This window comes from Aspergillus niger (genome assembly GCF_000002855.4).
Source record: "Aspergillus niger supercontig An11".
NCBI lineage: Eukaryota > Fungi > Ascomycota > Eurotiomycetes > Eurotiales > Aspergillaceae > Aspergillus > Aspergillus niger.
Genome location: NT_166526.1, coordinates 383,713 through 404,011, shown reverse-complemented (window position 1 = coordinate 404,011; position 20,299 = coordinate 383,713). Strand labels below are relative to the sequence as shown.

Below are 20,299 nucleotides of genomic sequence, written 5' to 3'. Positions count from 1 at the left end.
TGTGGTTAGTTGAATAATGTATCGAGTACTGTATCTCATCATCCCTCGTGTCTATTATACATTCCTGAACGCCCGTCCGTCCGTCCATTCACCCATCCAGCCAGCCAGCCTTTTTTGTTCTCTTTTTTTATCTTTGGTTTGTTTGTTTCCTGGTTATAATAATAATGTACATTGGAGTTACCCGTCTGGGCCGGTGGCTTCGCCCATTTCGGTGTCTTCCGGTTCCGGTTCCGGGTTATCTTTGTGTCCGTTCGGTTGCTCGAGGTTGTGGTCGTGGTTGTGGTCGTGGTTTGCTTCTGGTTGGCCGTTAGGTTTTTCAACTTCCATGACCCCATTCAATTGGGCCATGTCTCCATTCACTCCGTCTCCATTGATTTGGGGAGGTGTGTTGATGGTGGAGGTGTTAGTGGTGTTGTCTGCTGCTTCTGCATCCACTTCCTCCCATACCCGCACGGTCCCGTCTAACCCGCAGCTCACCATTAGTCGCGACTCCTCCAGCGTGCATGTGTCCACTCCCAGCACTACCCCGTTATGGCCCTCCAGACGTTGCAGCACTTGCTTGCTGACCACGTCCCAGCACAGCACGGCTCCGTCCTCGCTGCCGCTGACGACGAACGCATACCGCGGTCCGCCCCGCTCCCCATATACCCCGAATCCGCCCTGCAGACTGTATTTCACATTGCCATGACCCTGGTACGTCTTGATGCACCGCCCTTCGACGTAGTCCCACAGTCGCACGCAGTCGTCCAGCGTCCACGCCAACACGTACTTGCCATTCGGGGAGAATTTCACCGCCGTCACAGGCGGGTTGTCTTCGTGCACCAGCGTCCGCAGACACTGGCCTGTCGCGGTATCCCAGATCCGAATCAATCCGTCTGTCGCGCACGAGGCAATGAGGGTGCCGTCCCAGACGACGTCAATGCCTCCGACCGGGTCGGAGTGTGCGGGCAGCGACCGCATCACTCGTGCTGATCGCACATCCCATAAAAATACCGCTTCATCGTAGGATCCGCTCACGAGCATGTTGCCTTTGGGCGAAAATGCAATCTGGTAGACGTAGTTGTGGTGGCCGACGAAGGGGATCGGATGTGCCTTGCCCTGTTGCGACTTATTAGTTTCCGACGCATATAACCCAACGCTATTTTACAACATGTGAAACCCACCGTCAATACATTCCATAGGCGAATAGTCTTGTCATCTGATCCCGACGCAATGGTCGCTCCGTCCGGACTCCACGAGATGGTCGAAATGCCTGCCAGATGACCCTCGAACGTATGGATCAACCGACCCGTCACTGTGTCCCATACCTTGACAGCCCCATCCGCCCCTAGCAGAACAGTCAGCGATCCAATTGATACAAAGGAAAATTAGGGAGAAGGGAGGGGGGCATAAAGGAACACGCACCTCCGCTAGCGATCATCGAAGAGTCCGGCGAGAACCGTACTGCCGAGACTCCTCGAATATGACCTCGTAGTAAATACTTCTGGTGATAAGTCACTTTGTCCGGTTTGGGCGGTGGTGGTGGTGGCTGCGGCACCGGGGTGGGCGACCGTTCGCCAAACGACTGATCAACAGCTACATCACCGTCGGCAGCGGTTGCGGTCTCTTCGACATCGCCCTCGGCGCCGCCGTCTTCCTGCTCCGGATCATTTTCGGGGTCGAACTCAGGCTCGGGAGCATCGTTTACCTCCTCTTCTTCCGCTTCGTCGTGGTCGTGATCAAGATATCGCTCCGAGGACGGCTCCGCGCTCGGCTCGGAGGGCGAGGATGGACTGCGACCGCGGTTCCTCGCCGACCAGTACTCCTTCGCGTCGACAGCGAGCTCATCGGGGCTCTCGGAGCCGCTGAAGCTGCGCGAGCGACGGTATGGGCGCTGTGGGGGATATGCCTTCTGGATGGACCAGCTGGCGCGGCGGCGTTCGGCCTCGTCGTGGTCGGAGCCCGCGGCCAGCTCGTCGGACGAGGATTCTACGGGCGAATGGATGAAGCCATTCTGGGGCTTGGGAGTGGTATCAAGGCGACGGCGCTTGGATCGATGCATAGAGCCATCCATGGGAAGGCAGGAAAAAGGCGCGAGAGAACTGTGGGAAAACAGGGAGAGGGAGGGAGAAAAAGCAGAAAAGCAGCGATCGCGATGATTTCTTTCATCGCCGCGACTTTCATCCCTCGTGACAATCAGTCGATTTCAGGAAGGCGGTGAATTGGCTTCCCCATAATGCTCCTCAAGGCGGTGAGGCCCATGATTTCATCGCTTTTCACTCTTTGGCTTCATCTCCACCTCATCTATATTCCCCCCTATACCTCTTAATCATCCTATAATCATCTTGTTTTGTTCTATCAATCACTTCTCTATTCTTCCCTTCTATCTTTATTTTACCCTCCGATATGCTCTCCTAATTCAATCAATCAACCAACCAATCAATCAATCAATCATCCCACAATGTCCACCACCTCCGATCCCCCCTCCTCCTCCCCCTCAACCCCCACTCACATCCGCATCTTCACCTTAAACTGCTGGGGTCTCAAATACATCGCCAAACACCGACACGCACGTCTTGCCGAAATTGGTCGCCAGCTCGCCATAGCCTCCCCACCGCCCGAAATCGTCGGTCTTCAAGAATGCTGGACACAACAAGACTACGAATCCATCCGTCAGCAAACCCGTCACATCCTCCCCTACGGCAAGTTCTACTTCGGCGGTATCTGGGGCGCCGGTCTGGCCATTCTCTCCAAATGGCCCATCGAAGAAAGTAGCATGTTCGCATACCCGCTCAATGGGCGTCCCACGGCCTTCTTCCGCGGCGACTGGTACGTCGGGAAGGGCGTGGCATGTGCGCGCGTCCGTTTCGGACCTGGAGTCCAAGACGTCGCGGAGGTGTTCTGCACGCATCTTCACGCCCCCTACGAGCGAGAACCCAACGATTCATACATCTGTCATCGAACGGCGCAGGCGTGGGAGATCGCGAAACTAATGCGCGGGGCCGCGGAGCGCGGACATTTGGTTATCGGTCTGGGCGACTTCAACATGCTGCCATCGTCATTCGCCCATCAATTGATCCAGGCTCACAGCCCCGTCCGGGATGCATGGCAGGTCCTGCATCCCGATTCGTCGGTCGGGGCGGCCATTGACCCCGTCGAGCAGAAACGGGGTAAGCCCATACCTTCAGCGGAGTACAATATTACCGAGAACGGCGCCACCTGCGATGGGAAATTCAATACCTGGCGTTGGTCCAAGGAGGACCAGAAGCGCCTCGAGAAAGGCCAAGACATCGTGGTTGATAAAGATGCCCCATGCCCCAAAGGCAAACGCCTCGATTACATCTTCGTCGGAGACGGCAACTACCCCCCATTATACCCGGCACCGCGCTGGTCCGTCGAATCCACCCGACTCTCAATGACAGAGCGCCACCCTACTCTCCGCTGCTCCCTGAGCGACCACTTCGCCGTCGAGGCTGTAATCACTCGTGTCCCGTCAGAGAAAGTCGACAACGACACCACAATTAGCCACCAATCCCCAGTCCCCAACACTGCTCTCACGCCTGATACCTACGACCGCATCATCGACATGATCCACACCTACGTGCGCCGCGAACGGTCTCAGCGACGCTGGCGCGTAGCGCATTTCCTAGCCTCAGTGATTATATCCATCGGCTGCTTCATCGGAGTGTGGTGGACAGGCGACCATCTACCTTATGTAGCGTTCATTTTGGTCCTTGTGAGCACGTTGAGCTTCGGAGCCGGGATTCTGGATGGGTTGATTGGGGGGTTGTTTATGTCGAGTGAGTTGCGCGCGTTGAAGGAGTTTGAGTGGGAGGTGAGGAATGCGAAGATGATTGCTGAGGCGGTCGGGGGCAAGGGGGAGAAGGTGGAGTAGGTGCTCTCTGGGAATTTTGGGTATATGTACTTTTGTTCTGTGTATACGTATAGTATGTAAATTTGAGGAGGGAATGAGATGGTGTACATGCTTTCCTGGCAGTATAGTAGGTCATGTAGCGTGCGCTTAGTGGTCCACTGTGGTTTGTTTGATTTGTGCATTTGCATTTTATGCATATGCATCCTTCATACCAGGACGATGGCTTAAGTATCCACACCAGTGACTATCTACGCAGGTCTATACTACTACAGATTTCTTGAAATATGAGATAGTGAATAGTCATATTGTGATCATAAAGAGTGTCGTTAACTAGCCAGCGACGTCATCGTCCTCGTGTGTTGCAATTTAGTCACCGCGTGCGGAATCTTCCACATAACACATCGCATAACGAGTGAAATCAAACTCCATGTGATTTCTCACACTCAATTGAGTTGACTGAAGACATTTACTCAGCGCACTCGCGCTTACGCTCGTCAAAGATCTGCAGCGCCTCCTCGGCAGCCTTGACACCGCTCAGGACCATAGCACCGAAAGTAGGACCCATGCGGTTGAAGCCATCGATCTCCGACAGCTCCATACCACCGATGATCAAACCCTTGGTGACCTCACGGGTGTTCTTGACGATGGCGTCCTCGGCCGAGTTCATGTCCAAGCCGCGCATACCGCCCAGCTTGTCGACGCTGTTCATGGAGACGAGTCTCTTGGCCGAGAAGGCACCGAAAGGACCGTCGTGGCCGGTGGTACTGATGATCACGGGAGCGTTGATGGTGTTAGGGTCCATGCAGGAGTGGTCGTCGTGGTGGAGTGTGACCAGGGTCCAGTTCGTGACCACACCGGCAATGCGGACTTCCTTGGGGTCGCCGCTGGCAGCAGGGCGAGTGATCAGGTCCTCCACGCTGGTGGCGTTGAAGAGCTTGACGTTGGGGAAGGAGAGAACCTTGGACAACAGGGTCGAGGTGAACAGCGAGGCGTGCTTGACCACAACGTAGTTGGGGTTCGCTAGGTCTTCCTCGTAGGGAACGCCCAGCTCGTTCAGGAAGACCTCGGCGGGACGACGCATGACCATGGCGGAGAAGAGCTGGCCACCAAGCCAGGCACCACCACCTATGGAGAGTTAGTATGTTGACCCATCTGGCGAACTATGTGGAGAATTATATGGAGGACGAACCAGGGGAAACATTGGCCTCGATAATGGCAATCTTCAGGTCCGGGCGAGCCTTGGCCAGAACATACGCGGTGCTCAAACCGCAGGAACCAGCACCCACAATGACAATGTCACTCTCAGCGTACTTGTCCAGATCCTGGAAGTAGCGTCTGGTCATAGCACGCGAAACCTGACTCTCACGGATGGGAGCGAACTTGAAGTTGTCCCACTTGCCAGCGAAGTGGTCAAGCAGCTGGGTCTGGGACGAGCCAGTGACGGGAGCGGCCTCCGGGACCACCACGTTGGACTTGATGCCAGTGGGGACCACGGTGGGCTCGAAGATAGCAGCGGGAGGAGACATGTTGCTTTAAGGGTGTGGTAGGTGGGACTGGGAATTGTTAGCCATTCCATCAAGTGGGGGGAAACGAGGGAAGGCATGATCCTTTCGCTGGTATTATCCAGATCAAGTTTAACCGTATAATCTCAGAACGAACCCAGAGCCGATGGCAGGCAGCAATGCTAGCAATGCTGCACAACCAACGGATAGGAACGAACACCGGTCCACGCCCAAGATTTACCTGAGATACCTGATCATTGAGAGAGTCCAGCCAAAGGCATTGCATGACTTCCATCGTGTGTAATGAAGTATTGAGACGAGACCCCGGGGAGGGGCCGACGCAGGTGGAATTACATTGCACGAGGGTTTCTAGGGAAGAGGTCAGTACGGTCTATACAGGGAATACAAACATGGGAGAGGATGACTTGTGATGAAAGTCGATGGAAGACTTGACAGGAAGTAGTGAAGTAGATGGAAGTTGAGTTGATGGAAGAGAGAAAGAGAGAGGAAGAAAGCAGGAGAAGCGGGGGAGGGAGGGGCAGGTATAAATACGGAGGGTATGAAGGTCACGGTACGTAATGGAGATGACACCTGCCAATTGCTTGGATTGCTTCAACGGTATGCAATTCTCCGATGTGCGGGGATCGCATCCTGCTTTTCTTCGTGGAGCTGGAGCTCTGTGATCCGTGAGGGATCCAGCGACTTGCTCCGATCCTGCCCGGCTAGGTTCAACCCGGTGAACCGATGCAGCAACCGTGTGAAGTCATGGAGGGTGACGATCATACTTCGTGGATATCCAATGCTAATTGGCTTCACCCCGATTCGCTGGCTTGTGTCCACTGTGCTAACTAGTAAGTAGCTGGCTACTGTCTACAAGGGACGATTATACGATGGAGGCATGAGAGCCATGAAGCCGTAGCCCATTATGAACAACCTAAAGACGGGTGAAAATAGTCTTGGTTGAAGCTTTTCCCCCTCTCATAATCTTACTGTTTATAAGCTATGGCTGAAGCGAAAGCTTAAATTGTCTCAGCACCTCACTAATGACAGTGCGTATGGGGGCTAGTACCAGGGCTAAAGTTATCCTTGCGAGACACCCGCTCCATGTGAGTCACACGGCTGATCTGGTTTCGAATCGAGGTCTACATGTAGATCAATACCTAGTTCAGTGTGCAGGATAGGATAAATCACGATTCAGATCAAGATTCACACTGTCAAACAACCATTACCGACAGCATCAGTGAATCTCGCCAAGCACAACGCATAGAGTACTATATAGTATCAACCGCCATCAACAAGAACAAGGGCCCTCTGCATCGTAGATACATATATGTAAATTATTTTCAAGAACAAACAGTTCGATAAAATGCATGCAAAGTCATCATGAGCTTTTGGCACGGGTCATCAAGCCAAATCAGGATACACAACAATGCTGAAACACGGAACACAATAACTCCCAGGGACCAATGTCTAGATCGTCTCCCACCCGCCGTTGTTGATGTCCGCCTCCAGCTTCCGACTGATGGTGGCCGGGATGCTGTGCGACAACCACACATCCCGAAGAAGTCGGTCGTAGCGCTTCTGGTTGAGGATCAGCTGGCGGTTGCGCCGGAGACCCGGGTCGACCTCGCCATGTCGGTCAAGGTACGGTGCGTAGTGCCATGATCCATTGTGGTTGTGCAAGTAGAGCACAGTGCACTTGCGGATGTTGATGAACAAACCGATATTCTTGCCACATCTATTCGTTGTTAGAAGAGTTCTCCAGATACTCCCCAAAGAGGTGGGAATGGACCTACTTTTGAACGTGCTGGTTGCATCCGCCCAGCTTGTTCTCCATGCAGCATACTGCCTGCGAGCAGAAAATATCTCCACAGAAGAGACAGATGCTGGGATCGCTAAGCTCCTTCTTCGACTTGGGGCACCGCCGACGGTTGGCCTCTTCGATCAAACTGTCGTAGTACTTGGGGAGTCCAACCAGCTCGAAAATGGCTGGGTGAGGAAGGCTGGGCCACAGCTTGAGGTCGCCCATCCGGACGCCCGACCGAGTTGCATTCCAGTGAAAGATCCAGCCGGAGATCACAGCATCGAACGCCTTACCACTCTCCCGAGCCGGGTTGATCGATGCAAAAATTTCGTCAACGGACGGCAGGTGAAGGATATTGGTCAGACGGTCTAGCTCGGACGCATTCGCGTCGTGAAGACCCGTGTTCGGGAACTCAACGCCGTGCTGGACATGGAGCAGGATGACCGCCTTGCGCAGGAAAGTCAATGCGTAGCTGGAGATGAGACGCCTCAGCGAGATCACAACATCCGGAGTTGCACTATCCACGCCGTCCTTGACGTAGCCAGTTTCAGCAGGGAACGATGATCCCACCGCGTGGCCTACCGAGTTAGATTTCAACTCGGTGACGATCGAGTAGAAGAAGTGGCGGCTCGCTTCGTATCGCGGATCCGTCTGATCCAGGTCGGACAGATACTGGTCATCACGATGCTGCGCCAGCTCCTCCTTCAGGCCCTTCGGGCAAAGAATGTAGGTAACCGCAACCTTGACAATTTCTGCCACGTAGCACACGTGGATCAAGTGGCGAATGTCGACAGGCAGCACTGGCAGCAGGGATAGAGAGCATTCGGCCAGGAATACGAAAGTATCCTTAGCCAGTAGTGGTTCGATCTCACGCATATCGTTTACCAGTGCGCTGCCACTCAAGCAGGGATGGCCAATGAAGAGCTGACATATCTTCTGGCGATGCAGCTCTTGGAACTCATCGCCACTGTGGGTATGAGAGCCATTAGCATTGTATACGCACCCGACGGCAGCGTACGATAGGGCACTTTCAGCCAAGACCCGGAGGTGCGTCAAAGTCAGTTGAGGGATCTTATCCAGCAAAGTCGTCCCCGGCTCAGATTCAACACCGCGCTGAGAGATTTCAGTAGCAGCAATGCTGAATCCGAAACTCTGGAACAAGGAATCAGTGTGCACCAGGTCATGGGAATCGGTGGTATCAGGGTGGTGATTGAAGGTGGACGGGATGTGATTCATCCGAATAGTCTGCTTCAGTCGCTTGTAGATTTGCATGAGCACAGACATGGGGCTTCCGCTTTGCGCGGAAGTTTCTTGCAGCGGACTCGTGGTCGAGCTCTCGTCCTGTGATGGGAAGAGGCCAGGCATCGGCATCCTCGCTGGTGGCATATAGTGAGCCGTTGAGGGCAGAGACGACGACGTCGACGACTGCGACGATATGAGCTGATCAACCTTGGTTGCAAGTGGAGGAACCAAGGTCTTTGACAGGTAAGTGGTGAATAGTTCCTGGTAAGGCTGTAGCTGCATGTTGCTGTTCTCCGCAAGCACTGCGTAATTGTGTGGTTGCGAGAGGACCGACTTCAACTCCGTGTTGATGAACTCATCAAACGGTGCGGAAGTGTTCAGTGCGCCCGGATAGGATTCTTCCTTGCCCTTCCAGATGATGGGGAGGAAGGCATTTCCTAGAGCTTTGCACAGCGGACAGACAAATTCCTTGCTCATCAGACGCTCAGGGTGATTCCTTGCGATCTGTTGCGAGTGGCGGCGCTGAGTAGCGAGGAAGTAGGCATCAAAACAGGAGTAATGCATGATGTGCCCACAACCGGTGGTAACGGGTCCACGAAGGGTGTGCGTGGCCTTGAATCCTTTACTCAGTCCAATCTTCTCGCTAATCACTTCACCACCGGTAGAGTCCAGTCGGCGGACCGTCGTGCGGTTCTCCCCTGCAACTCCAAAGGGACGAATGTGCTCCGCAGACTTATCCAAGCTCGTCGGTGTCCTAATCACTTCTCTGATCCAGTCAGGGTCGTTAATGTTTGTCAGTCGCGTGATGCTGCTGTCCTGAATCAAGGCGAAGGTGCCGTAGAGTCTCGAGTCATTTGTTTCCTCCTGGCAGAGAATGCAAGTACCACTGGGATACTTCCATAGTTTAGTCTCGGGAGCAGTCTCGGCTTCAGATTCAAGGTCACTAAAGTCCTCCTCTCCCCAGTCAATTGCGCCTTGACTGTTGAGGAAGTTCTGCTGCTGTTGCTGGAATTGAGCCATAACCCTGGCTTGTCTTTCAAGAGCCTGCTTCTTCTTCATTTCCTTCTCATTGTCTGTGTCAATTGCAGGGGAGCTTGTGTCGACTCGATCGAACGGGAATTTAAGAGCAGCAGTTGCCGAGGCGTAGGCCTGAGGGCGCTTCTGCCAGAGTCTCTTCAGAATGTGACGGATCTTAGGCCCGCAGGCGGAGAATTCACTCATGACGGAGATCTTCTCCAGAAGACCAACAATAGTCAATGACCCAGCCAGAGTAGTTTCCTTGGCCTTATTCAGTGCGTGCGACACAAATGACGGTGAGGAGCCTCTTAGCATCTCATCCTCCTCGCTACTATCTTCAAGCGACGCCGCAAGGATAAGGTGAAGAACGACCTGGAGGAAGGTCTCCACACGAGTAGGCGGGATGTTCGGGGTACGCTCTTTCGAGGAGACAACGTAGTCTAAGCAATGGTGAACAACTTGAGCAAATACCAGCGTCCTTGTGAACTTAGGAAGTTCCGAGTACGCGCCAGAAGTGATAGGCCGCAGCTTCGGCTCAAAGACAATGTCCGATGCCTTCTTTCCAGATTTCTTGGCCACCCACTCCTTGTAGATGCTCTCTGCTTCGTCCCGCTGGTTCTTGCTGTAGTGAGCACTATAAGGATCAATCAAGTCGATATATTCCGGCTTGAGTTCGAAGGTTCCCGTATCATTCAAGCCTTCAGGGGGACGGAATCCTGCAACCTCGTCCAAAACATCCTGGAACAGATCTGAGTCAAGCAGCTTGTCACTGAGGCGTGTTGACAAGTCTGAGAAAGAAAGCGGCTTGAAGCACAGAACATGAGCGATATCGCGGCTCATGTTTTCGCGCGTTGCGGCTTCGCTGTTGTCAACGGCGGTGAGGGAGGTCCGGTCTGTGAGCAATATGACCAGCAGATGGACGAACTCCTCGGCCACATCGATTATCTGGTTGTCTTCGTATCCTGGGCGTGGCGTGTAGTCTCTGGTCATCCAGTCCATCATGCCAAACCGATCTGCGATAGACGCAAGCACCCGGCTCGGGTCACAGGTCACCAGCGCGGTTTGCAGGAGGAAGATATCGCGATAGTAGGCAAAGTCGCGAGACGATACACCACGGTATTGAGACATTTGATGCCGAAGACTGAGACCATTACGCACCCACATTCCCGCTTTCATCTGCGCGAGCCAGGCGCAGACCCGGAGAGGATAATCGAACATGCAGAGGAGCAGGTCTTCAGAAGTTAGCTGACTATCGTGGATGTATTTCTCGTTTGCAGCATGAGCAGCACTCATGAGCACATCCCGCATCAGAGCACTGTTCACATTGCGGCCACACTCCAGCAGCCATGACAGCGTGTAGTGCAGGGCATGGTGGAAACTCATCGAACCACTTTCAACAACAAAGTCCACAACCCGGTAACGGGGAACTCGTTGCTGATCGACTTCGAAGTCAAGGGGAGGTAAAGTCTTGAACCGCACATAATTTTTAATCTCCGCCTGGTCAAATCTCTGGCGCTCAACTCCTGTAGAATGAACCATTGCAGAGATGGTTGCCGTCCGGATTGCTCGCAATAGCTTCACGCCACCATCAACCTCGGGGTTGCGGAAGGCCTCGCAGAACTGGCGACAGAGCCGATTGATCTCCCGCATGAGGATCGAGGCACTAATCCATGCGTCGGTCTCGTACTCAACATGCTCCCCCACAGCACGCACATTGGGACAGATACCCTGGGAAAGCTTGACGAGGTCCAAGAATTGAGCGAGGTAAGGTTCTTCACTCCGTACGCGGTTCTGTACATATTCTGACTGCAAGAGGTATCGCAGATCGAGGAAGAAATGGTACAGACGTCTGTTGGTCACGGAGCCGGCATCGAAAGCCAGGGTAGCGTTGGGGTTCACTTCGTAAGGTTCACCAACTTGACGCGTAGTCAGGAATGTATATAGAATGGCCATGACCTTGGTGAGGAAGTTTCCGCGTAGCACGATTTCCTCGGTGATAGAGGGCGTCGTGAGAAGCTGGAGGGAAAGATTGACTATTGAATGATCTGGTTCTCGGTCTGCAATCAGGTACAACTGCGCGAGCGCCGTATATAGAGCTGACAGGCGTAGGCCCATGATTCGCTTGAACTGGGGAACATTGACGACGGTACCAATGTAGAGATCGCGCAGGTCGGTACGGGTCTTCTTCCACAATCGGAGATCGAACAAAATCATCCAGTCCAGGCGTGTACGCTGCCAGAGATCCTCGTAAGGGGGAACATGCTCCCCGAAGGCCGGGACGGAAGGTCGAACTTGCCAATGACTAGGGGTCTTTGCAGGCGATGGTTTTACCACGCCGGATGGGGTCTTAGGGATAGCAACATAAGACATGGGAGGCAGTTGGCATGGCTCGTTCGAGTCAGGCTCGCGCTCTGGGGATTGCGGCAGATCTTGGTTCTCCAAAGCTGGCTGCTCTTGTTGTTCCTGTCGTTGCTCGGTGTTGGGGGACGCAGACCGCTGTGCCAGTTGAATAATGGTTTGGGCCATTTCAAGAGCGTCATCAGTGTTGCCCATCACCATATCCTCCTCATCCTCCATTTCAGCTTCTGCACGAATTCTAGCAATCTGCAGATCCATATCCTCATCCTCGTCGTCAGCATCATCATGGGTCTCAACAAAATCTTCGTCTCCATCCCCATCGCCACCTTGTTCATTATCATTATCGATATCCTCATCGTCATCGTCGTCGTCATCGTCTGCAGCCAAAACCACCTGCCCCTGCGGGGACACCGTGAGCATAACCGTGCGGTACGGAGCATTTTCAGTCCTCTGATGGTCATCAATGCCCTTCATTCCGATATCGGCATTAGCGGCATTGCTGCGTTGTTGCCATGGACTAAGCAATGCCTCACAGATGGTGTGGCGCAGAATCTCGTTGTCATCCATGATACTGCACCCAGAGATATCTGCAAGCCATTCGACAATGGTCCCGCACATTTGCTCGCGGAACGTGTCGCGGGCAGACCGGATTGTAACTGTGACCTTAATCTGCTCGATGATTTTCGACACAGCTAGCAGCCTCTGCAGATCCTTGGAGTATTTGACTACACTCCTCCCAATATCATTCGTCTCATGGGCCCTATCGTTGCCAAAACGATCGCGTTCCCGACAAGCCCGGCTGACCTGATGAGCAACATCCCGGATAGTATGTTTCTCATCGTTCCAAAGAGCAAGAGCAAACTCCGGCTCATCCTCCGGTAGATCTCCATCACCATACCAGCCGGGACGTAGCCGGGATGCTTCTTCATCCTGCCTGATCCCCTCCTCTGTCTTCGGGAGCCGCAACTGCTCAGGAGAACAAGAAATGACATCGCAGAAATAATCCAGTACGCCGCTGATAGTAGTTCTAATGCTATCGACCAAATCATGCGGGAGCTGAGTCTGAGCCCGTTGCTTGCCCTTCTTGTCCTCACTGTCGGTATGGATCGCACAGAACAGCGGTAGTCGCCATGCCTCCTCATCTCCGCAGTCACAGCAGCCACAGTTTCCCGAAGACAAAGAAATCTGGTACTGGTGACCAGTGTGATCAGAAGCATCAAAGCAGCGACTACAGAGCACGCAGGTATCGTCCGCAGCACAGGTGATACACCGATAGGTAGCCTCGCCGGCCCTGAAAATGTGACCACATCGCTTTCCCCGCGCCGCTTCGGTATATTCTGCTCCTTCTTTCGCTCCCTGAGCTTCCGCTAGTTTCCAAACACCTTTCGGGGGCCCCTTAGGGAAGAGTAGTCGGAGGTACTCCTCGTTGAAGCCGGTTAAAGAGTGGAAGAGCAGCTCAAGTAGGTCTTGCTCTGCATTGTATCCATATCGATAGTTGTGTGCAGCGGGGAGCCGTAGAAGGCCTTGCCCGAGTATCATCTCCTTATCCGTGAAGCCCATTTTACCGCCTTTGCGCTTTGATCGCGACACTCATCGGGCTGTCCGGACAGTGAGGGGATGGTGAGGGTCGGATGGAGTGGAAGCTCCGTGGGGCGGGCTTGGGATCTCCCAGTCTGCGATCGCTCGGCCTGTGATCGAGCGTGTAAGTGGCGGCAAGTATGTTGCAATAAGCCACGGAGGTAAAGGGCGTTGAAACCGGTCGGGATTGCTGGGGTGGTGGAGAAGCTCAAGTAAGGTTGAGGGGGTAAAAAATCTAGATCAGTTAAGAGGCTTAGTTATCGAGCGATAGCAGCGACGGCGATGTCACCGTGGGGGGGAAGTAGTGGGCAGTCGGGTTTTATGGTATCCAGCGGCGGCACGCACCAGTAGCCCGTTGATATCATGGGCGGAAATATCCTATTCCTCATTCAGATGGGACCCCTGATGGAGATATCGATCCGAAAGACAAAAGTTATGACACTGTATTAGACAATATGTGGAAGAAAGAGGAGGTTTCCAATAGTTGGTTCGCCCATGACATCGAGCACTGCAAACACCGGGGCTTGGCGCCACCGCGATTCTCATCCACGGCCTGAGAATGCTCGATTGGCTTTTCCCCGCCCTGCTGGGCAACATTCGTGTGTTGGGTGATTACTACCCTACGAGATATAATGGCCTACATGTGAACACGAGTCTTCCTATGGACTGCTCTGGAAAAGGAAAAAGTTACAGGTTATTGCGAATCTATCTCGTACAAACACCCTGGATTATAGCACTCCTCGTTCCCGGCACTCGGCTATAGTATGACATGGGAATGGATATTTTGACCCCTCAGCACCGCTTCTATTCTTTCGTATGTGACAGGGCGAGAATTGTACCCGTATTTACTCATCGTCCTCCTCGTCGGCCTTGTTGAGGTACTGGTGCTTGATGTCCTTCCATTGGCGCTGCAGTAGTGAGACGAGCCCGTTAGTATTAGCCCATGCGGGAAGGTCGTGGGAGATAAGAAACGTACGCCGCGGTTGAAAGAATCCCAGACCTTGTTGGAAGCAGTGTCGAAGGCCCTATTCCAAGATGATTATTTAGCGATTGTCTCCCCCCGAAAGATCCCGATGACAGAAACGTACAGCTCGAAGGCGAAGGCACTGGCGAAGATGGTGGTCAGGTAGACCGCGTTACGGCGGATCAGGCCCCTGTAAGTCAATCAAAGATTCCCAATTAGCAAGACCATTCCATGACGGGCGACGATTATCGATTAAATATCCGGAGTGAAAGGGGAGACATGCTGGTAGATAGCGGAAGCGATCTGGAACGGAAACACCCTGCAGTTAGCCATTGAATTGTCACAAAACCCATACGAATAGAACACTTACGGCGCCGGCCATTGTGACGGTTATCGATAGGGATATAAAAGGGAAGGGAGCGGGGGAAACAGCGAGGCAGAGAGGATGGGCGAGATGAGGTTAAAGATTCCAGTCAGGATCGAGTTCGGTTTGGCGGCCGCGAAAAGCAACAGCGGGAATCACCGGGTCGCTGATTGGCCAGTCGGAACACCACCTGCGCAGAGCCTCCGACTGGCCGCCTGGGGATTCATCAACCTTACATCGACTCGTCCACAATTTTAATGCGCTGTCGGGTTTGATGTGTGAATAACTGTGACAACTTACACCGGGATCTAATCTCAGCGCATTCACTCTCCCACTAATTCAGGGGGAGATTTCTCATCGCCGAACTACTCGTCTGCCCCCTCAGACCACACTGACGTTTTTCCATCCGGCGGACTCTCACCACCCCACCTAAAGAAAATAAAAACATGGCCTCCAACAAGCCGGGTGCGGTCAGTTCCTCCGGGATCACAACGAACGAAACCACCGGAGAACGCTACATTCCCTCGTCTCTCCGTGCCGACGGCTCCAAGCGTCGAGAGATTCGTGTCCGACCGGGATACCGCCCTCCTGAGGATGTGGAACTGTACAAGACCCGTGCGGCAGAGGCCTGGAAGAATCGCGGAAAAGGCGGGGTTCCCGGTGCCGATGGACTGAAGGACGACGAGGATACCTCGGCCAACAAGGCAGGTGGTGCAACCAACAACAAGAATGCGAAGCGTCGCGAAGCTAGAAAGAAGGCCAAGGCGACACAGGATGGTGCTACCAACGGCAAGGATGTGACTCGCATCGAGAACTGGCGTGCTGGTGCGCCCCAAGAGGCTAAGAAGCAGTCGAACGGGGACGCAAAGGACGCAGCGCAAACCGAGGAGGCAGTCGATCCTGAAGCAGAGAAGGAAAAGAAGGCCCGCAATCTCAAGAAGAAGCTGAGACAGGCTCGCGACCTGCGTGACAAGAAAGCCCAGGGAGAGGCACTCCTACCCGAACAGCTGGAGAAGGTGATCAAGATCCAGGAGTTGATTCGTCAGTTGGACTCCCTTGGATTTGATTCAAACGGTGAAAAGAAGGATGCCGCTGAAGAAAAGGAGTAGAGGGAACTACCGATTTGCAAAGTAACCGTACTTCTTATTGTTAAGGTCCTACTGTGCGACTTTCTGAAGATGCTCCATAACAGCCATCCCGGTCACTAGCATCTCTTAACGGCATTTATCCCGGGTCTATGGTGACTAGAATGCTGAAGCATATCAATCCATACGACAGTCGATGCAGGAGTATCAAACCAGACTTTTGGAAGCAGCTTGGCTTTCACAGCACTAGAGCCAAAGCATATCAAGATATTCGCTACATGTCCTGAGCCTCGCGGATATCTCGCCCCATCCGTGGCAGCACTTCTCCCGACATAAGCCATCCGTGGCAGTCTACCGAGGATGGCAAAATTCGGATGAAAGCCATATACACCGTAACATCGTTACATCTTTGCTGTTTTCTAACTAGCTTCTCGCGGTACCAAATTGACATATGTGGTTTCGCTAGTATTAGCGAGACCATAACTCCTTTCTCCCCATATTGCAGACAATCACACATTTGGTATCTTACATACTATTTATAAACATCAAAAGCCCGTGTAGCTCTGTCCTAGTAATGCTGACGCTCCGTAATGTGAACATTATCGAACCGAACTGGGGAAGTACATATGCCACCTTCCAGCTCCCAGTTATGGAAGTCATGCTTGGTCCAAGGTCGACGGCCACCTCCAGGGCCAAGTTTCTTGGAGCCAACACCAAATGACGAGGCTATGTAACCTTGTCTGATGCAGTCTACTACGCCAATTCCCACAGTGCCGTACCATGCACCAGCTAAGGTGAGTCGCTTATGAAAATCATCCCGAACAGATTGCGAGAGCTCTTTCATGCGGGACAGGTGGCCAACCGTGTACTGGGGTATAGCATCGCGGAGCAACCGGGCGCGTGCCACAGACGGAGCCGTCTTGATTCCCAAGTGCCTATGAAGCAAGGCCTGGGCCATCTCAACTGCTTTATCAGGGTCGGGATAGTCGGACTCGCTCCAGCCGTCCCACAAATGGCCACCCATCATCACGGTGAGCTTTGTGCCGGGTGCAGTGTCCTGTCCTTCGCTAGATTGGGACCCAAAGATAACTCCCAAGGCCCGCTCGGGGTTCTCTTCAAACGGAATCGAGCTAGGTAGCAGGTATCCGAACCCTTGAACTGGAACCAGGTCTGGATCCTCGTAATATAGATTGACCACCATGACAGTTACTGCGTAGTTGTTCTGTCCCAGGGCGCGGAGTGTATCAGAAGGTGCGACACCCACCTTTGTGTTTTCTAACTGTCGGGCGAGACTCGAGGGCGCGTGGGTGGCGATTACACGGTTATGAGTCTTCGACTCATTTTTCCCGAACCCGATCTATACTCATGTCAGCCTTCCAATCCATCGGGTTTGGTAAAAGTTGATAGATCTAAGCTTTCACTCACAGTCAAGTCCCGAGTTTCCGGATTCTGGCTAAGAGATGTTACTTCTGTTCCCGACACAACTTCCACGTTATTGGAACTCCTGAGCTGGGCAGCCATAGCATCTGTTAATTGTCCCAAGCCGTTCTTCAACGTAAGAACGCTGGCATCTGAGACCACCGCCCGCAGACTCTTCCAGTATCGATCATCCTTGTGGGATGGGACCGCGACCGATTCCAATGCCAGGAACTCATCCATTGGCATAGCACGCATTTCTGACGCCCTCTGGGTCATCATGCCGTCCACTATAGACCCATATCTCTTTTCAAGTTCTCGTACATAGCCAATGGCCATATCTGCACTCAGACGGTTTACATCTCCCGCGAAAATGCCAGCCATGACCGCAGAAGCAAGGTTCTCCGACATCTTTGGAGAAAACCGACGCGAAACAAAATCCGCGACCGATTCGTCACGGGAGAGGGCATCGCCATCTACAGCTCTTTTTGGCTTCTCGAATAAAGCGCTCTGTAGAAAGGTCTCGAACAAGGGCTCCATCAAGAGTGTCCAGGCTGTCTTAAGCAATCCCTCCGTGGGCGGAAAAGGCAGGCGCACGAGATGATCGGGGTAGTAGATGTAACGGTTTTGGGCCGCGGGCGATTTCTTGTCGCAGATCAGAACATCATCCAGTAAGTCCAAATTCATTATCTGCAGCGTCGAGCCAGTTTTGTTAGCCATAGGCGATTCCCCGGCGTGCTTCAATCAAAGCTATGGGAGTCCTGGCTCACCAAATCCATCATGGGAAGGCACGAGGGAGCACTCGTCCTCAGGGTCCGCGGACCATATTCAAAGACGACATGTCCCCCGCGGACGGGGATCTGCTCGGATGAGAGCCAGCCTCCCAAGTGGGAGGACTTCTCATAGAGCGTGACTTTGGAGCACGACGGGTCGCGCGATAGTTGGTAGGCTGCTGTGAGACCGGTGATGCCACCGCCTATGACTGCAGCGTCAAACTGTTTGGTATGCAGAGCGTGCCTCTGGCCCCTGCGGAGGAGAGCCAATGGCGCTCGCACTTGCCGGAACACACGGCTAGAAGCACATGGTAACCGCATGTTAGCGATATTGAGAGACACTGGGATCAGCAGCCAAGTGCCCAGGGTGCTCAACAGGGTGGAGGAAGCGGAAGAGCTGCGGAGCGGATGGGCCGCTAGTAGAAGCTCCGATGGCCGACCGCAGTAAGAGTTGATTGATGACCGGCATATGCTCTCCAGTTACTCGGTTACTACGAAGGTCCCCAACGACAAGACCACTACTACAAGGCTAGGAAGTACCGACTGACTAGGTCATGCACAGCATAAGCAATCTCATGATATCCAGATTCTATTTACAAAGCCACCGTAAGTATTCTTTACTGCCATTGCCATGACCATAACATAAAGTATATCGAAATTGAACGCCCTCCCAAGTAAGCACCCGCGCGCACACAAAATAATACATGAGATCTCTCCGGCATCATATGGGGAATTGGACAATGTGGAAATCATCAAAAGAAACGTGGTCAAGTCGATCCAACGCATGAGTCTATGTCGCGATCTCCTGACTCTGAGAACCTTCCCCAGTCGTATCAGGCTTGATCAACTCTTCTGTCCCCTCCTCCTCTGCAACAAACTTCCGTTCACTCACATGCTCTTTCGATCCAGGCGTCCACACCTTGTCGGAGAAGGCACCCTTTTGGCCCTCGGCATGCTTGTAAGGGCAGCTCGGGTTGAGACAAGGTGTGAACTTGCAGGGAGTTTGAATATGAGTGAACTTGCAGCCTTCCTGGGAGCAATCGGCTCCATTCCGGCAGAGAGGCATGCTGGGGTGCTTGAAGTGACAATGAGGGTTGGCGCAGTTGGGGAAGAATCTGCAGAGCTCCTCCGCCTGATGTGCCGACTTGACGGCAGGCGAGGGATGGCGACCAGTACACTTGCGGTTCTTACAAGCAGCCCCGTAGGTGCAAATATCTGAAACATCGACCGGGGAACCTTCAGGGGCGGCGGGCGACTGGTGTGCAAACGGGCAGTCCTTCCTGGTGCACCGGAGGTTGAATCGACAGACATTGTTGGTATTGCTTTCATCCTGACCTCCTTCCTGACCAGCCTGGTCAGGTTTCGTATCCATGTCAACGTCTCCAGACTGTTCGTGATTGTTGTTGTGACGCTGGCCGCGGTGCCGATGGCCATGCTGGCGTTCGACTCGATCAAACAAGGAGCGGCCCTGTTGAGAGCCATTTTGCTGGAAGGCCGGGTTGATTGCCGGAGGGACAAAACCAGGCATAATCTGCGCCATCATACGAGCTTGCTCCTCGAGCAGAGACATGAGGTGCATCTGATCCGACTGAGTCATGTTCATCATGCCGCCCATATTCATTCCACCCATCTGACGGCCACCGGGCATTCTGCCGCCTCCATTCTGATTGAAACGGCCCTTTCCGTGCTCGCGCCCGTGGGAGTTGACCCGTCCACCGCCAGCTTGACCGCGGACTCGATGTAGAGCCGAGTCCCCACGATCCATCGAGCGATTTATTTGATTGAGCATTCTACCACGTCCACCACCACGACCATTGCGCATAGCCTTCGGTCCCGTCGGTCTAAAAAGAATGAGAGATTAGTTTTATCGCCAATTTGGATATGTGGAAAGGAGCGAAAACCCACATCGAGTCGCCCTGGGCTGCATCACCCATGCTCATATCGGCATCCTGCGCGCTGCCATCAAAGCCGGACATTTGTGTAGGAGCAGATTCTTGACCACCAAACGACGGAATCGCTTGTGCGGATGAAGGCTCGGTGGGTGCTGGGGCACCCCCGCCATTGATCTGCTGGTTGAGGATTTCGACTTGTTCGAAAAGCCATCTCGAGAAATCGAGGGCCTGTGTGTCGCCTTCACCGAGACCGCCGAGAAGATCATTTGAAAGTTCGCCAGCGATCTGTTCCTGAGTCTTGCCATTCGCCAGCATCAAGATCACATAATCGGTCAAGGCTGAGTCGTCGCCGCCATCGGAGCTCCAACCCATCTCGACCAGCTTCGGCGGAATGACATGACCCAGCGCCTCAGCGAGGGGGGTTCCTGCAGTGACCATTGTAGTCATGATG

The 20,299-nt window shown here is 53.5% G+C and overlaps 9 protein-coding genes across 9 annotated transcripts; 2 read left to right on the top strand and 7 right to left on the bottom strand.

Annotated features, from left to right (window-relative positions):
* Positions 1-177: 177 nt before the first annotated feature.
* An11g01650 (uncharacterized protein) lies at positions 178-2,053 on the bottom strand (the record flags this gene model as incomplete). Its single annotated transcript, XM_001394132.1, has 3 exons — positions 178-1,098; positions 1,164-1,327; positions 1,405-2,053. The coding sequence occupies 3 exons, from the start codon at positions 2,051-2,053 to the stop codon at positions 178-180; spliced, it is 1,734 nt and encodes a 577-aa protein (XP_001394169.1).
* Positions 2,054-2,440: 387 nt separating this feature from the next.
* An11g01640 (uncharacterized protein) lies at positions 2,441-3,874 on the top strand (the record flags this gene model as incomplete). The annotated part of the gene is made up of 1 exon (XM_059750076.1): positions 2,441-3,874. One exon carries the CDS (start codon positions 2,441-2,443, stop codon positions 3,872-3,874), a length of 1,434 nt encoding a protein of 477 aa, XP_059604277.1.
* A 445-nt stretch (positions 3,875-4,319) lies between these two features.
* Positions 4,320-5,379, bottom strand: An11g01630 (uncharacterized protein; the record flags this gene model as incomplete). Its single annotated transcript, XM_001394130.3, has 2 exons — positions 4,320-4,978; positions 5,043-5,379. 2 exons carry the CDS (start codon positions 5,377-5,379, stop codon positions 4,320-4,322), a joined length of 996 nt encoding a protein of 331 aa, XP_001394167.1.
* A 6-nt stretch (positions 5,380-5,385) lies between these two features.
* On the bottom strand, positions 5,386-6,138 carry An11g01620 (hypothetical protein; the record flags this gene model as incomplete). The annotated part of the gene is made up of 4 exons (XM_059750075.1): positions 5,386-5,406; positions 5,606-5,643; positions 5,717-5,803; positions 5,973-6,138. 4 exons carry the CDS (start codon positions 6,136-6,138, stop codon positions 5,386-5,388), a joined length of 312 nt encoding a protein of 103 aa, XP_059604276.1.
* Positions 6,139-6,825: 687 nt separating this feature from the next.
* Positions 6,826-13,336, bottom strand: An11g01610 (uncharacterized protein; the record flags this gene model as incomplete). The annotated part of the gene is made up of 2 exons (XM_001394128.3): positions 6,826-7,093; positions 7,152-13,336. 2 exons carry the CDS (start codon positions 13,334-13,336, stop codon positions 6,826-6,828), a joined length of 6,453 nt encoding a protein of 2,150 aa, XP_001394165.1.
* Positions 13,337-15,128: 1,792 nt separating this feature from the next.
* An11g01600 (uncharacterized protein) lies at positions 15,129-15,791 on the top strand (the record flags this gene model as incomplete). The annotated part of the gene is made up of 1 exon (XM_001394127.3): positions 15,129-15,791. The coding sequence occupies one exon, from the start codon at positions 15,129-15,131 to the stop codon at positions 15,789-15,791; it is 663 nt and encodes a 220-aa protein (XP_001394164.1).
* A 48-nt stretch (positions 15,792-15,839) lies between these two features.
* On the bottom strand, positions 15,840-16,108 carry An11g01590 (hypothetical protein; the record flags this gene model as incomplete). The annotated part of the gene is given in 3 exon segments (XM_059750074.1): positions 15,840-15,854; positions 15,873-15,893; positions 15,956-16,108. The coding sequence occupies 3 exon segments, from the start codon at positions 16,106-16,108 to the stop codon at positions 15,840-15,842; spliced, it is 189 nt and encodes a 62-aa protein (XP_059604275.1).
* Positions 16,109-16,335: 227 nt separating this feature from the next.
* On the bottom strand, positions 16,336-18,277 carry An11g01580 (uncharacterized protein; the record flags this gene model as incomplete). Its single annotated transcript, XM_059750073.1, has 3 exons — positions 16,336-17,103; positions 17,193-17,873; positions 17,954-18,277. 3 exons carry the CDS (start codon positions 18,275-18,277, stop codon positions 16,336-16,338), a joined length of 1,773 nt encoding a protein of 590 aa, XP_059604274.1.
* A 469-nt stretch (positions 18,278-18,746) lies between these two features.
* Positions 18,747-20,286, bottom strand: An11g01570 (uncharacterized protein; the record flags this gene model as incomplete). Its single annotated transcript, XM_059750072.1, has 2 exons — positions 18,747-19,781; positions 19,858-20,286. 2 exons carry the CDS (start codon positions 20,284-20,286, stop codon positions 18,747-18,749), a joined length of 1,464 nt encoding a protein of 487 aa, XP_059604273.1.
* Positions 20,287-20,299: the final 13 nt, after the last annotated feature.